Source organism: Echiichthys vipera (genome assembly GCF_963691815.1).
Source record: "Echiichthys vipera genome assembly, chromosome: 11".
Taxonomy (NCBI): domain Eukaryota; kingdom Metazoa; phylum Chordata; class Actinopteri; order Perciformes; family Trachinidae; genus Echiichthys; species Echiichthys vipera.
In genome coordinates, this window is record NC_139836.1 from 9,645,221 (window position 1) to 9,661,872 (window position 16,652).

At 41.4% G+C, this 16,652-nt stretch overlaps 1 protein-coding gene across 1 annotated transcript in view; it reads left to right on the forward strand.

Annotated features, from left to right (window-relative positions):
• The window catches only part of marchf5 (membrane-associated ring finger (C3HC4) 5), a 28,441-nt gene that overhangs the window by 4,674 nt on the left and 7,115 nt on the right, over positions 1–16,652 (forward strand). Inside the window, exon 2 of the mRNA XM_083922560.1 lies at positions 8,775–8,977. Within this exon, the coding sequence (XP_083778686.1) occupies positions 8,775–8,977 (203 nt within the window). The remainder of the gene's footprint in view (positions 1–8,774; positions 8,978–16,652) is intronic.

Here is a 16,652-nt window from a genome sequence, read left to right on the forward strand (position 1 = left end):
TAACCTACCTATTGCAAAAACAACCTGTAGTGCATGGTATTAACTTCAGTGGAAGGTCACACCAAATGACATTTCTTTAGCTTGGCGGTTTGGCTAGCAGGCTTGAGTTATTGAAACCACAAGCTAATAACTGAATGCCATCATGTTTACTTTGTTGAATCATAGAACCTTTTACAATGCTTAATACATTTTTATACTGATAGCATTTACAGATGGCAGAGTATTTAAAACAAAAATGACATGTGAACATTACACGTGAGCCAAGTGACTAGAGACTTCGGTAAAAAGAAGTATTGGATTAATGGATTGTAATCCACCACTGGTCATAGTCTTCTTAACTTTGGAAGCCAGCCACTTGTGGGCGGATCAAAGCGACAAAAAAACAAACATCTTTTCCTGGACTCCTGTTCACATAATATAATACAAAGGTCACAGTGCAGAGTACTGTAGGTTGTAGAAGTACAAAGTTTTGCCATGGAATAACCTGTGGCTGGAATACAGGTGGGAGGCTCCTGTGTTAGTTGACTCAGTAAACAAACCTTGCTTACTTGTCAATGACTGATAAACACCATAAATGCACACCTCCCTAAATAATGCTTACTGGTTACTGGTGTCGCTGTTATTTTTGAAATGTCACAAACTTTGACATAACAATAAACATAGTTCGGCTCGACTTTACTCAACTCAAATCAATTTTGGTACCAGGTGCTTTTCTCTATTTTGTTTTCCACTGTAGATAGTAACTCTTCACTGTAGGCCGGATTCTTAGCTGATTGTCATAGCAACGCCATGTGAAACTGCCATGACATAATCTTCAACGCCAAACAATGCTTTCATCAGCAACCAAACAGAGCAACGTCTGCACTATGTCAATGTTAAAGTGTAGTATACGCCATTGTTTTGCATCCTGACATTGATTAAATGGGGTCGAGTGAATAAAAAAATTGCTATTGACTGTAGCCTTTTTTTAATGTCCATAATGCTAGCTTGGCTTCCTAGAAATGGCGGATTTGTGCAGGATCTCCCGTGTCACGCTAGTGACTGTGCTCTCTAAACAATCAGCAGTCTCCAGTGTTTTAACTCCACCTTTTTAGTATCTGTCCGCTTGAAACCTTGACCAAGGTGGTACCAAAACAAATTCCACGTACTATCCTTTGTTAATGAAAACTAAAAAAAGAATGTTTCCAAGTTGAATAGAGTGGTAGGTCAAGTTGAGTTGAGCACTACCATATTGATCCATGCAGTAGACTGCTGCATTAGACTCTGGGTAGTTGGATACTATACTGTTCCAGGTTGACAAACAGCCTGAGTTGTTGTCAAACTGACATGGACAAGACTAGTTTGTGATTGAGTGGAAGCAGCCAGACATGGAGAACCCCCCTAGACATCATCCTTCTTTTAAATTCTTTGTGGGACAAAATTCAGTACTCCTGTGCCCTGCCTTTGTGCTGATGAACCTCCAGTTTTCCCACAGTCACGTGACCGCTGCTGAGTGAAAGGAGCCTTTGTGGGGTGGGCTTATGCGCCCTTAAAGAATGGGGAGCCTGACTTGTGAGACGATGAGAAAGAAGCTATGTTGTCACACTCATCTTTGTACACAGTGTCAATCACACTGTCATCCTGTATTCCTCCAGAGACCACCATCAGACCCCCCCCTCACCTGTATTTGTCTGACTTCATAGAGTTGTACACTTTCTTAGATCTTCGAAATTACCTCTTCAGCTCAAGTGGAACACACAATGTTGGCCTAGCTTGACTCGAAGAATCTACATTTCCTTCGGTGTTTTTTATTTATTTATCTTGGCTGCTTGAAGGTTTTTCAAAAATAACTGATGGAATATAAAGGATAATACACCTAGCTGTTTGCCTGCCCTTGAAGTTTCAAAGCAGTCAGTAAGCATTAGATGGAATAAAGCTCACAGTGGAAACACCAAATTCCCACTTGAGTTTGCCTGTTTATCATGTAAATAAGTGAAAAGGCAGGTCACCTTGCTTCAGCATAGTTCATACAAGTCTCCATCAGATTTTCTTGAAGTAACAGTGACGCTGATATGATAGCATGTGTCAAAATGTTGTCTGTCGGTTTGGATTTCGTTTTAGTCTTGTGTAAATATGGGTTGTGAACACATTGTATACGTTGTATAATGTTTATTTTTTCATTCAAATGAGGCCGTTTTAATGTCAAATTGCAACAGAATTTTCTGTATGCAGGAGAACATTTTGTACATGTGCAACGCAGGCTTATCTGCCCGAGTGTTCTGTTAAACAGGGTAGAGGCAACACTGAGCTGGAGATTAAGGTTTCGCACAGAGGATAGCATTTCGGTGCTGTTGTATTAGGTCCTGTCATGCTGCGGGGCTGGGTTACAGGAATAAGAGCCAGTGAATCTGAGGGAGCGCTGGGTTTTGTTCTCTACTGTCGTGCTCCTGTGGAGACATCTGTCCGCTGTTCTACTCATCTTCTCGTGTTTCATGGCTGCCTCAATTTAAATCTCTGTTGATTGTTTCGATATAAACCAACCGTTTAGGAAATGGCAACATGATAAATATTTGCCAGCTTTGCAGTGCAAAATGATGGGCTAATTGCATTACATGTAGAGTCAAATAGGTTGGAGTATGGCGCAGGCTCAAATACCTGCCAGGGAAGGTGGGCAGTTACGTGGAGAGCTCTATAAGGACCTAAATGTGAATGGATGATTAATGTTTCTGTCAGACTCAGATTCACCACGTGTGCTCGTCCTGGCCCTTCAGCTTGCCATGTCATCTGAGCACCTTGACCCTAAGGCTCCTCTCCTGCATCGTCATGTTTTATTCAGCAAGAGGGGAGTATTGGAAAATCATCCATTGCAGATAGGCAGCAACCCGAGCAAATAATCCAAATTGGCCATCCAGTCTTTCACAGAAGAGCCCCCCCTACTCCCCTGCGGCCCCAGTAATAGAGCACACAGTATGATGATGAAAGAAGACCACAGATTTGGCATCCATAATTCAGCTGTGGTAGCAGGAGGGTTAAATATAGATGATGACCTATGGGGATTCGTTGAGTCAACTGCTGAATATATGTTGAAGCCAATTGCTGCTAGAGGTTGCCCCCAATGCAGTTTTTCCAAACGCATAGGCTGACTTGGCTCTGTTTGACTTTGCTTGACTCGGCCCGTCGGACCAGCATGGCAGGGATTTGCATTTTCATTACAACAGGGTTACCTGCTTGAAGGTGTGTCTTCAGAGGTGTGGCTTTTCAGAGCTTTGACTCTATAGTAGATATAGTGTATTTTGGCCTTCTTCGTATTTTATATTTTTAGTTTCATAAAATGTACCCAAATTCACAAATATGTTGGCTATGTAGGAATGTTACTTTTCGCAAAGTCTGCTGTTGTTATTTAGAAGCCGGCGAGTGACTGGTCAAAGAGCTGCTGTGAAACAGATAAACACATTTTATAGCCTAAAATTCTTCAAAATAAAAGTCCTCCATTATGTTGTTATTGGAAAGCTATTACTGTGAAGCAGCAAAAACTGGAAATGCACTTACTTAACACGACTCTGAATTGGCTCAATGCGAACATGACAGATCCCTGAAAGTGCAATCAGGAGAGAAACTAAACTTTAAACCACAGAGATTCAGTAAGAAGCTACAAACGTACTGAGAGCTGAACACAGACTTTTAAAAATGTCTTTCTCTCTGCTCTCCTGCTGCACAGACAGTTTACAACTCGCAACACAGCTTTCATGGGTTGGCTGCATCCGGGGAGACACCATGTTCACCATGATGCAAATGAACTGCCAACAAGACATAGGGCTGTTTATTGGCAAGAATCTGGTGATATCATGATACAGGGGTTAGGATTCAGTATTGCGAAACTGTAAGCAAGGCTAAATATTGTGACTTTTAAAATCTGCTTTTAGGAAAATTGTCATAGTATACAGTGAGGTTGTGGTTGAAATGGCTACTATGGGGACTAACATTATCTCATATGCATAATATTTGGCTCATTCACTCCACAGGAGTCTCAGCTTTCTAGTCATTCCCAATGCAATTTATGAAATTCCAAGATTGTTTAGGGACCCCGGTGTGCACAAATATTGAAATACAAAATTTTAGAATGGGGGAAAATAATGTGAATGAGAAAAAGTATTTTTTTTCTTCCCTGTAATTGCATGGGACAAACATAAAGTAGGCATGTCTATAAACAGGAGACTTGTGGGCACATATAAAACCCATTTTCATTCAGATATCTTGGGGTCAGAGGTCAAGGGACCTCTTTGAAAATGGCAATGACAGTTTTTCCCTCAGAAAATTTGACCCCAACTTTGGGGCATTATTAAGCTACCTTCCCAACACGCTAGTATGACAAGGTTCCAATGGATGCTTAGATGGTCTAGCTTCATATACCAATACCTTCACTTTAGCTTTAAGCCCACTAAGGCTGCTTAAAGACAGTAGAGTATCAATATTTTCATACACTCCTAAAATCTGTGGGTGACATTTGTAAAACATCCAGACGTGTCCATATTTTCCCTACAGTCCCTACAGGTTTAAAGGTAATTAAAAATCTGAGAGAAACAGGTGACCAGTGCACCAATAGACTGGGACGTTTGACAAAAAAATGGCCGAATATTTATGGTCACAGGCTCGTCAGTGAACCTACCAGACCTTTCCCATACTTGGAAATGACATTTAACAATTAGAGCTGTAGTTCATACCACAGATATTTCTACTATCCATGATGCATTTCATACTTCCTAGTTACAGTGAAACGATGACCGGTTTCTTCTATTCCAGGCATACCTGTTGGAAAGAGGTAACAGTAAACTTAAGCTATGTGTAATCAGGTCACATACAGGCAGTTAGTCTAAACTGTGTCAGAGAAGAAATACTGCACTGGTACTGCTTAACCTGCATTGGGCCCATTTATAAGCAGAAATGTTCTATGCAACGATAACCAAAATGTATATAATCACAGCCTAAGAGAAAAAAAACTGTTTACATTTTGTCTCATTGAATTCATGGGGTTTAATGGAAGGTGTTAGGTGTTTTGTCTAATCATTGCTTCATTTATCCAGTGAAATGCCAACTGTTCAGGGTTCATTGTAATTATGAAAATGGGAACATAAATGTCACACTCGGATAGTCAGGCTTTAAATAAGTCGGAGGCAGCAGTCAGCCACTAAACCACTGGATCTCCTAGCAACAGGCTAGTCCTAGGTATAAGTGAATGGCATGAATGTGGCTGAAAGGAAAATCTTGTCATTTTGGATATTAGTTGGCTATTTTTCTTCATTTCACAAGTTGTCTGCGGGGTCTTAAAAAGCATCAAAAGTTGATAAATCAATCAAGCAAAAGTTAAGGTCCTTAAAAAGTCTTAAACCCAATACCATTTTGTAGCTTCAACATGTTTTTCTCCAAAGAGATTTTGGTGTGTTCTAAGTTTACATTAATAGAATCATTGTGTTGGCACGCAGTTTGATTCTGTGAAGCTTATTCATGGAATCCTCATAGATTTGACGTCATCCAAAAAAGATAACCCACTTGCTGCGCACTGACCCACTGACTGACTGATGTTTGTTAGTGTGCAGAGGTCCCTTCATGCCCAGTTATTAACCAAAAAAAAAAAGAAACAGTAGACATCCATGTAGAAATTTGCAATGAGGTCTTAAAATGTATTAAATTTAATTTGAGGAGGCCCGCATATACCCTGTTTGAGCAATTATCACACTTTTCCTACTTTTTATGAGAACCAATGGAACTAGTCAATGTTTGGGAGCTCGGCTGTGGTTTTCATGGTCTGGTGTTGCAGATTTTCTTACATTAGTTATTCAGGTCTAACCTATGACTATTCTCATTAGTGTGTAACAGCTAAAATATGAATATCCGTGGTCTAGGTTCTTGCACTTAGCCTCATGTAATGAGACACGGGGGAGTGGAGAGGCAGACTTTGTGCACCTTTTGAAGTGGAAGAACTGTTTACTCAGAAGGACCTTCACTGGGAGGATATAATGTGGGACGACAGGAAGGAGGATGTGTTGGGATGCTTATGGGTAGGAGGGAGGGCCTGGTGTGTGTGAGGGTCCTTAAAATACGGCTAGAAGTGAGTCCAGAACAAGACATTTGTCTGTATGTCACACACAAGGGAGACTGTGTGTAATCGGTCTGTCTGCAACCAAGCCCCTTTGTGCTTTCCCTGTGTATCCTAGCTGTGGTTTATCAGAATATTGTGTGCACTCGCACAGGGATGCCCTGGTGAATTTAGTTTTAATTGCAATGTGATCAGTCCTAAAGGCAATGTCAAAATAATCTACCTCAAACTAGAGGAAAAGCATGTGGCCATATTCATTGAAAAGCAATAGAAACGGTGCAAGTAAGATACACTTTGGACTTTTTTTTAATATCTTGGTCCAAAAAGGATATTGATGATAAATCTTACGTCATTGAGACCTAAAAGATAATCCCAAAGAAATGCTTTGATTTATATCCAGATGGCAGGATGAAGGGCCTGTGTGAGCGAGTGAGCGAGTGAGTGAGTACAGTTTTGCTGTGCTGTCAGATTTGCTTGATATACTGTACAGTCAGCATAACGGCCTGTTTGCCTATAGGGTTTGTATTGATCCTGGTTGATTTTATATAGAGTTACTGGCCCAGAGTGAGGCTCTGTGTGTGTGTTCCATCTTGGCCATTTAGTCTGGAGTTACTTGAGAGACTTTGAACACATAACAAATATCATTGGTTAAAAATGACCAACACTATTCTCAGTAAGAACTCCAAAAAAGCCTGATTGAACCCGAACCATATTTCGATGAGCCGAACCCTTTGACTCATGTTTGTGGCTTTATGTTGCTGCTGACTACTCACTTTTCAGGCGACATGAAAGATTAGGTTATTCTTGCGTGCTCTTTCACTCACTCCTTCAGTCTACCTCATACAAACAAACAAATCAGATTCATGTCAGAAGGTCAGAACCATGGACAGCTTCAGGAGGAGAGAGACTAACTTTAGTAAGCAATCACCACCTCTAGTACCAGATATTATAAGGAAAAATTAAAACCCCACCACTTAGTGAAAAATTTAGGCCTGTGTCTAGTTTCATAACTTGTCATTGAATTGAAAAAATTCAATAGGACGATGATTGTTTTTGTGGCTGACATAACAAAGACACCTGCTGCACAAAGCTGTGTGATCTGGATGTCTTATTCGCATGCAGATGGACAGATGGGATTAGTGTTGTCACGATACCAAAATAATGACTTCGGTACGATATCTGCCTAACATATCTCGATAACAGTACTGAAACGATACCACGACGTAAAACTAAAATATCATCCACAGTAATGGAATCAAATATTAGATGACAGAACGTGGAACTTAAAATTATTTCTTTCTTTTTATTAATTAAAACACTTAAACCTAAAAAGTCAAAATAAAAACATATTTGTTAAAGCTGCTGAGCTTTACAGCTACTTAACTTGTTATAGCAACAGTTAAATGATTATGCAGCTGTTTAAAAAAATAAAAAAAGATTTGTCACAGAACATGAAAACATGACATTTGAAAACAAGAACATGTTCAATATTCTTTGACCAATTTAAGGTTCTTGCCTTTGTTGTGTTGTTGTTGATCGTACTCGTGAACACCAGTGCATGTTATGGTAAAGTTAATATCTCCAGTGTAAGCTGTTTGCATACAGATATGTGTGAACCACACAGGACAATTAAACAGTTAGCTTTACCCCTGACTGCCTCGATCAACTCTGATGGTGAAAAAAGTTTGTTTGTCACAAATTAAACACTTGCTTAACTTAACGTTACATCGGTGGGATGTATATATTATCTATCTCTAACCTGCAGCTCTCTTAACTCTTTGAACAAGTACGCATGTCTGTCAGCTCCATGTATCTCTAAGTTGGTCGTTTGTCAGACGGGCTTTGTGGTGTCCGTGGGCTGGCCCTTACTGTCGGCAACGTAGGCGAAATTGTTCCATATTTCACTCTGTGCGTCTGCTTATGAACAAGCCTTGGACGGTCGACAGGAGCACTTGAGCCACTGTCAGCCATGTCTGTCTCGCTCTGTGAGTGACATGTCACTATGAAACCATGTCCACTCTGGCTGCAGGCAGTGATGAAGCAGAGAGGAACTGGACACAGACACACTGCCCCGCTGTTGCATAAAGTACCGATACTAATAAAACGTGAAAAAGTATTGTTTATAAAGCTGGGTACCGAGGTATCTTCGGTATCGGTATACCGCGCAACACTAGATGGGATAGATTCAGCTAATGCACGTCACAAATGATATGAGAGAGGCTGTTGTTAAGAGTAGCTGATCCGACACCAAATCCACACACATTAATTGCGCATATACGTACAAAGCAAGACAAAGAAGCAACCTATGCGCCATTATGCATGATGAACATCCTGCACATTTCCAAAATAAAAGTCAAACGCACTGATGACAGCAGAACCGAGCACAAAATTACAAATTGTAAGGCTAGATTTTTCAATAGATTTTATGTATTTGTTATAATATATATTTAATTCATTGCAGTATTATAAATGGCGATGGTTATTTATAATTTTTTCGGGGGGGGATTTCTATTACTAGAGCCAAAGGTATTTTTATTCTGTAGTTGTTTGTTCCCTCTTACAGAAATTAGAGAGAGAAATCCGTGTAAAACGTCAAAATCAAAAATGTAAAATTCATATAGAAATCACCAGCCTTTTTCCAGTTATCAGGGTGTATGTGTTACATTGTCTTCATCCCACCTGTGGGTGTGTTTTCTCCTAGGAGTTGCTGGGTGTGCTTCGCCACAGACGAGGACGACCGCACGGCAGAGTGGGTACGGCCATGTCGCTGCCGAGGCTCCACCAAGTGGGTTCACCAGGCCTGCCTGCAGCGCTGGGTGGACGAGAAGCAACGGGGCAACAGCACGGCACGCGTGGCCTGTCCACAATGCAACGCAGAATACCTCATCGTCTTTCCCAAACTGGGTAGGTTTCATCTTACACATGATAAAACTAAGAGTAGCGAGATTAGCTGGCAGCTTAATCATAACGTGGCACTAGCTTAGCTTTGTGTTTGCTTTTAGGGCCTAGATGCTTCATTCCTAGTCAAGCATAGCCAGATCTCCACGGCACTGGTCTGGCTTGTTTTTATTTCAGTCACAATTGTCATGGGCAGAGCTGAGCAGACGGTGCCTTTACAAACCAGATAGTGGATGTCAGGCTTTATCCCAGCCCTGTACATCCGGTGAGCCAGACTTCATTACTTCTGATCAGTTAGCATGGTTGAAGGGGCTCACGTTTCAGAGTATGACTCCTGTGCTTGCGGAAATCTTTAGAAATGGACAAATATTCCTTCAGTTATATTTTCCACGGTCAAGTGCAGTTCACACAGCTTTAACCCAGATTCATGAGACAAGATAAAAATTTCCCTAGCTATTTATGTAAAAGGCAATTGGATGAGCTGTCTGACACGGAATCCTTTTTTGATTGACAGCTAAATGAGCGAATCAGCGATCTTGAAGAATAAACATCCAGCGGAGCATTTTCTAAGTTCTTCATTCCGTTGTTCTGAACGGATCCGGAGACTGTACTGATCCCCAGCGACTTTGTCTTTGTTAAAAATGACTAACGTTGTGTTTTGGCGACTCTGTTCTGTCACTCTGCGGTTTCTCTCCCCAACGAGCTTCTCCCCCCGTCACTCAAAGGCGGTCACACTTCACAGTAGCCTGGCGCAGCAGCTCCAGCTGGGCCAGGGCCGTTTAAGCAGCCTAGCTCTGCTGCCATTGAGAGGACACTGGTCAAGTCCCTGGAAAAGATGCCTTGTCGGTACGACAAGGTCACATTTCATTTTCTTGAAAAGGAACAAAGGGTAGAATTTACATATAAATAAACACATTTATGATTTAAAAATGATCTTCCCCCTCCTTGAAAGACCAGCAGTCACCACTGGTGTGTATGTATGTGATGGAGTTGATTTGTAGGTAATGTATACGCCATGTTTTGACAAGGAAGAAGAATGCATGGTATAGAACAGACAATATCCTTGGTTCTGATGGATCAGTTTTGATCTTTTTTCATTTAAACTGTCCATTGTCACTCTGACAATGTTATAGGACTGCAATGCTAAAACTCTGGAGTACTCGGTGTGTGATGGGTGTTTTAAACTACGAACATGGGGAAAAAGGATTGCCTGTCTGCGGATTTGCAATGTAGCACTAAGATAGATTGAGAAACTGCCAAGAAGTTTCCAAGTCCTAATTCTGAATGCAATTTGTTGTACTGTCAAACTGTTAAAACAACTCTAATTTTCCACCAACATTGAATTGGCACCATAGAATAAAAATAAATAGACTGCTGAAGCTGCTCTTTGAGGGCACCCTTACTAGCTGTTGCCTGTAACTATACCCAATACTCTGAGAGCATGTTTATTTACTCCAGAGCCAGCATAGGTTCTGTGGTGATCTGGGTAAATATTCCCCTTCAGCCTGACAAGGAACAGAAGGGTGCTCACTTATTATACGCCCAGCTCCTGGCTGATCGACCAGTAGCAGTTTAGGGGTAAGTGGCGGCCTCAATTATCCCGAGACGTCAGAGTGACGAGGCCCTCAATTGTTCCCAAACACCAGTTATGACTCATTTAGTAAACATACACCATATGCAACCATGTATATTTGGCCACAACCTCCTCACTTTTCACTGTCGCTGTCTCCCATTCTCTATGCCTCTAACCTCTGCTGTTTTACAGTGGCAGAAAAATATTGTAGGGACAGCAAAAATAAAAGCTTTATCCCTTTACAGCCAAATGCCAAAATCTGTCCTGGACACATAAAAGGTTAATAGTGCACAGTTGTAACGGGCCAACCCATCAGCCACAGGGCCGCTACCATCTCAACCTCAAAGAGAGAGAAGTTGCAATTTGAGACAGTAGCTGGCTCAAAGACAATGCCAGTCTGCAGGAGGCCTGTCCCGGCTGGTACACAGGTTCATATATATTTATAGTGACCAAGGCTGTGCTGTCAGTCACTTTGATGCTATATGCAGAGGGTTCAGCTCAGCTTCTTAAACCTCCTCCTCAGTAAATAACCCATTGGATGTCTACATGTCCCCCAGAGAGATGATTATTAGTACATGGCTGTTTGCTGGGTGTTAGTGAATGTGTCTGCCAGGCCCTGTTCTTTTTGTATTTAAGGTTGTGTTAATTGTCTCACAGGTCCCAATAGGACTGTTAATTAATGTTGTATCAACCCTTACAGATTTTTAGGAAATTTTTTCAACTCTTAATTTAAGTTAACATCAGAAATAAGGTTACAGTAATTAGTGTAAGTAGGCGGGTAGCGTAATCAACTTTAGGTGTACTTTGTACCCCCAGAGTTTTGTGTCGTAGGTAAGAATAACTCTTACTTGTATGCTACAAATGTATGGGAAAGAAGGAAGCACAACAAAGTGTATTGATTCAGTGAAATTGAAGTGAAGCCGTGCCTGACTGGTTGCCAAGCAACATGGTAAAAGGAAATCTTTGGGCTGAATTAGAACAAATCTCTGTCATGAATACATTGGATATTCACGTACCTTGTCCCTGTGGTTTGATTCATTCTAGCAGATTACAGTGCTAAAAAAGATAACCTTCTATAGGACTGAACACATGTATCTTTTTTGTATTGTAAGTCTTTTCTAGGTTAACCTTCAGACCTAAGCTAAATCAAATACAAATCTATTGTAGGTCTCTCATCTGACTTTTCCCACAAACATGTTTGTGCTATCTAATGTTGGTCTCATTCACATGGTTTGACATTGAGTCTCTGTTTCACACAGTAGCTTTAGAACATGATTTAGACACATTGCATCAGTGTTTTCTCAGTGTGCCACATCGTCTTGGGGTGTAAGGAGATCTGGTCCAACTGTAAGAAGATTGTGCCCCATAACACAAACGTGGGCCCCCACAGCTGCTTTAACATCTGTGACTATAAGTAGTTATAGTCAGTGATTCTGACAGACCTGGCGTGGGTATGGTAGGCTAAACCACGGCTAACATGAGCACTATGCAAAGACACCTGCAGCTCCACCACAGCTTAAATCAACCGCCTGTAAAGAAAATACTGTACATGTGCAATCGTACTTTACTAAAGCCCAGCTCTCTCAACTGGGCCATGGCTGGAAATTTGTTTAGCCAGCTCTTTTTTTTTATGACAGCCAGTAAGGAGTTGTAGCCCAGAAGGTAAAATGTCATCAACTTCTGACATCCAATCCTAAGTTTGTGTTCCTTTGTCACTTGTTAAAATGCCCAAGTGGTTTGGCCAACAGCAATAGAGCATCATGATGGATGAGCCAGTGGTTTATTTTTAAAGGGAACTTCCTCTTTACTGTGGCTGATTTGCTGAGTGATGATCTCTCAGAGAATGATACAGCATTCTTCTACAACTATCACCGCTCATTTAATGAGGACTTTATACAAGCAACCTGAGGCTTGTGAATTTCATTTAGCCATGTGTAACTGTTTTTGTTTCCCTTCAGTTTAGATGACAGACTGTGAGGATGTTTGGGAGGATGCTGCACATCTAACTTGCTGCCTATTGGAGAGATAACTCAATTTTGCGTTTTTAAGTGAGAGATGTCAAAAACGGTCCAGATCTATACTTTACATCCGTACTGTAGGCTACACCGTGGCTAACACAGGTACTATGCAAAGTCACTTGCAGCACCACCACAGCAAAATCAACCACCATGTCGTCTCGTTCTCTTGGACTCAATATCGTGTATCGTCTCGTCACACCCCTTATTCTGAATGTATGGTATTTCTTTTTTATATATTGTAGCTACTGTCATGACAGTGATGGTGCTGTTTGTTTACCTTCTATCTTGCATCTTAAAAGAGCACAATAAATATGTGACACTGAATTTGAAACCATACATTGTAATTTCTGCATCTGAGTCAAGTACAGTGCATGCATGTGCCGGTATAAACAAGGAATAGGACCATAGAACACAGGAATGGTTGAAATTTGCTTAAATAATAGTCTACCTCTTGTGCATGTAGATGGAAGTAGTATTATAAAATGCAGAATTTAACTGTAAATCAAGGTGTTATTAAATCAACGACAGGTAGATATGGCCAAGGCACTAACATAATATAGAATAAGCCAGCGAGAGTTTTGTCGAGTAACAACTATTAACGGAGAAACACTTATTATCTCAGGGCAGTACAGTGCAGGCAATATCCGCTTACAATTTATCCACTTATACTGCTCAAAATATCACTAAGACTCTACAGTAGCATGATAAGTATCCTTACACATAAAACAAAGCACCATTGGGCTCCTTCCTTTAGATTGACTTTGGTATACGACTTGAATGGACTCTACTACAAGAGCTGGTACAGGGGCCAGTTGGTAAGTCTTTAAAACACTCTTTTAATAAACTTCCAAACTTGTTCATGCTTCGTTTTGTGTGAAGGGACTGTTATCATGCTACTGCAGAGGTTTAGTGTTATTTTGAGCAGTACTAGTGGTTAAAGACGTTTTAATGCCTTCACCGTACTGCCCAGAGCTAATCAGTGTTAACCACGTCCGGTTGTTAGCAAAAAAATGTCTCGATCACTTATTTGATGTATGTACTGTAAGTGCCGAAAAGACCATGATGATTTTGGGCCGGAATTACACTTTAACATAATAGCAGTTATGTATTGCAACCTTTCTTTTGTCTTGTTAATTCATCTACCCTTCTCTTTTCTATAGCAGGTAACCAACCTTATTGGCTATATATTTTTATTTAGGTGCTAAACCAAAACCATTGAAGTCAAGCTGTTCTATGTCCTGAATGCCAAAAAGCCAAAATTTAGCCCCTAACAGCTGATTGTATCAGGACAGGAAGTTGCACATTGGTTGGTTATATGCATCGAGGATGTTGAGTTTACCTGAGAAACTCCTTATCGACAGGGAAAAGTGCCTGTCAGACAGCGAAGGAGCTGTGCACAGATGCTGGATTTGTCTAGGAGAGAGGAGTGGGAGTGAAACTGGGTTACGGGAGGAGCTGATGGAGCAGCTCATCAAAGGCTGACAGAGCAGATAGATGAGTGGAGTCACGCTGCCGCTCTGCTGATGAATCTGTGAAATTGCAGCTGTCCTCCAGTGTTTCCCTTTGACTTTAACATCCCATCACACATCATTAGAACTCAGGTCTGTGATGGTGACATTTCTAGGTTATAAGGGAGTTAGGAACAGGATGTGCCACAGACCTGATCCTTTTACAGCAGTGCACCACATGCAAAAGTTGCATGCTGATTTGCATGAGGTCAGCCTTGGGTCAAAGTAAGGCTGTCACGACACCAGCATTTTAAACTTTGACATACTACTACTGTTGATTCTACTAGGTTGTACTGTATTGTTTTAACACATGGTAGTGAAAGGTGTCGATACTTTTGACAACCTTGGGTTAAACTGCTTTTGCAAAGTAAAGGATTGTTACTTTTGTTACCAGATATGTGCGTTTAACCACATTGTGACTGTTTTGTTAGAATTTTAATTTTCAATAAGACTTCCATTGCTTTGCTGTAATTGCTTGCAGTTTTTGACGTACATCTTTCAGCAATCCACAACGCATTCTGCATTCAGTAGTTACACAACCGGATGGGCACTCCAAGGCTTCATTACATCTTGTTTCATGCCCGATGAGTAATACTCTGAATAATTACTAATAACGCAAAAAAGTAATTTTCTTTGCCTCTTAGCTGCGATTTTACTTTTGCTGTCTGAGGAGTTCCAGCTGCAGGATACTCTGGGCATCAGTGCACTTCAAAGTGGGCAGGAGGAGAGTAGCTGTATCTGTTTTGCTGCATCATTGCTGCAGTGTTCCTTTCCTATTTTTTTATTTCTTTAGTACAGACACAATGCTACCTTTTATATTTAAAAATGTCTTTGATGTACAGACAGCCAATTGCTCCATGTGTCTTGTGTTTTTGTTTAGAGCTCAGATGTGTTTTACCCTTTGAATATAATTAGTGGCTCGGCTTCACAAGCTGTGGTATTTGCAGGAGCTTTCATTAGCCGTCGGAATAATAACAATTTCACATTTTGGTGACAACACTGAGCGATGGAGGCAAAGCTGTGGACAGGTAGAGACAGGGCACGCCATTGGGGAGCCGCCACGGTAGTTATTTTCTCGGGGTTGCTGCTGAGGCCAGTCTATTTCCAGAGGCTTGACAGGCATTACTTGTCTCCCAGGGTGGGACCCCTGACTGCCGCCGGATCAGATGGGATGGGGGGGTCTATTTGGAGCCACAGATCACTTTTTCTATTAACCCAGGTTTCGACTATATTCACTGACTTGCAGCACATAAGATAGTGGAGATAGAGGGACACTGCAGCCTACAAATGGTAATGTAGCTATATGCTGTTTTGGCCTTATTCCCACCAGCACCTGCTGCAGAGCCCAAGCCAGCCTATCATGCTCATTTTGCTGGCAATATAACTGAGGACGGCGTGTCCTTGCTGCTCCTTCTTTTGAGAGAGTAAACAAGCCAGCTGGAACAGTGTGCCAGCATGCGTGCCCACTACTGAGGAATTGCAGTTGCACTTTTCGCCTCTCCTTCACTTTCCCCCTCCCTTCTTTTTAATTATCTTAATTATGGAATCTGCTGCCAGTGGCTGAAATGAATTGCTCAGCTCTCCATCTTGCCAGCAGCCATTAAGGGCGACCCAGTTCCCTCCGGCTGCGATGGCGTAATGCTTAGACAGGGAGAAAACGGAAGAGATTCCAACACTGTCATCAAAATATGCCATATTAATGCGCGCAAGCAACGCAAGATCAATCCGGTCGGCAAACACAGGTGCAGTAAAAATGAGCTCTGGAAAAGGCTGGCGGTGGACGAGACCCATTAAGAGCCAAACGCTTCTTGCTTGCTTAGTGTTGTTTCAAGAAGAGAAAGACCGTGAGCATTGGCTGCTTAAAATGGTGCACTCAACTGTGCTCTAAAATTAAAGCTTATAGAGTGAATGTACTGCAGAAATAGGTGTGCAGCTAACAGTAGCTGGATTGTATATTACTTGTGGCATGTACTTATGGGTAACAGCCTCATGGTGGCCTGGCTGTACAAACACCTTAATAGAGTCTGTCTTATGTCCCAACTGTAAAAACCCGTAACCCCAAAATAACCACAGGGAGTTATTTTCGAAAGCTGCTGCTCTTTTTACACTTGGCGTGTAGGCTCATGTAAATGTTGTAGTTACAGTTTGGTCTCACCATTTTGATTTCCTCTGAGACGTATCTGCCAAGGTGTTTGCATTCAATCTTTCCACGTCTTAAATGATGACTTAGAGATGGCTGAGCATCTCTGCCAGTAATTCCCTGCCAACAGCCTGTAACCAACTGCAGCACCGGCGCCCTTTAACTTTAAGTGACGGAAACTCTTTGTGCTACAAGGTCGATCCGTTTTTTTCAACTTGCTGTACACGAGCATTATAGCGTAAAGGAAAAGGATAATATATTTATCAATCTGCTGCTGACACGACCAGAGGGGAACGCGTTCTTGAACCAAGTCCTGCTTTCACAAGGACCGATGACTCAGCACTGTTGTCATGACACTTGACGGCTTTATTTCACAAGATGTGTCAAGATCACTATTTAAAAAAAAATGTGATCATAAAAGTCACCCTTCTGAAGAGACAAG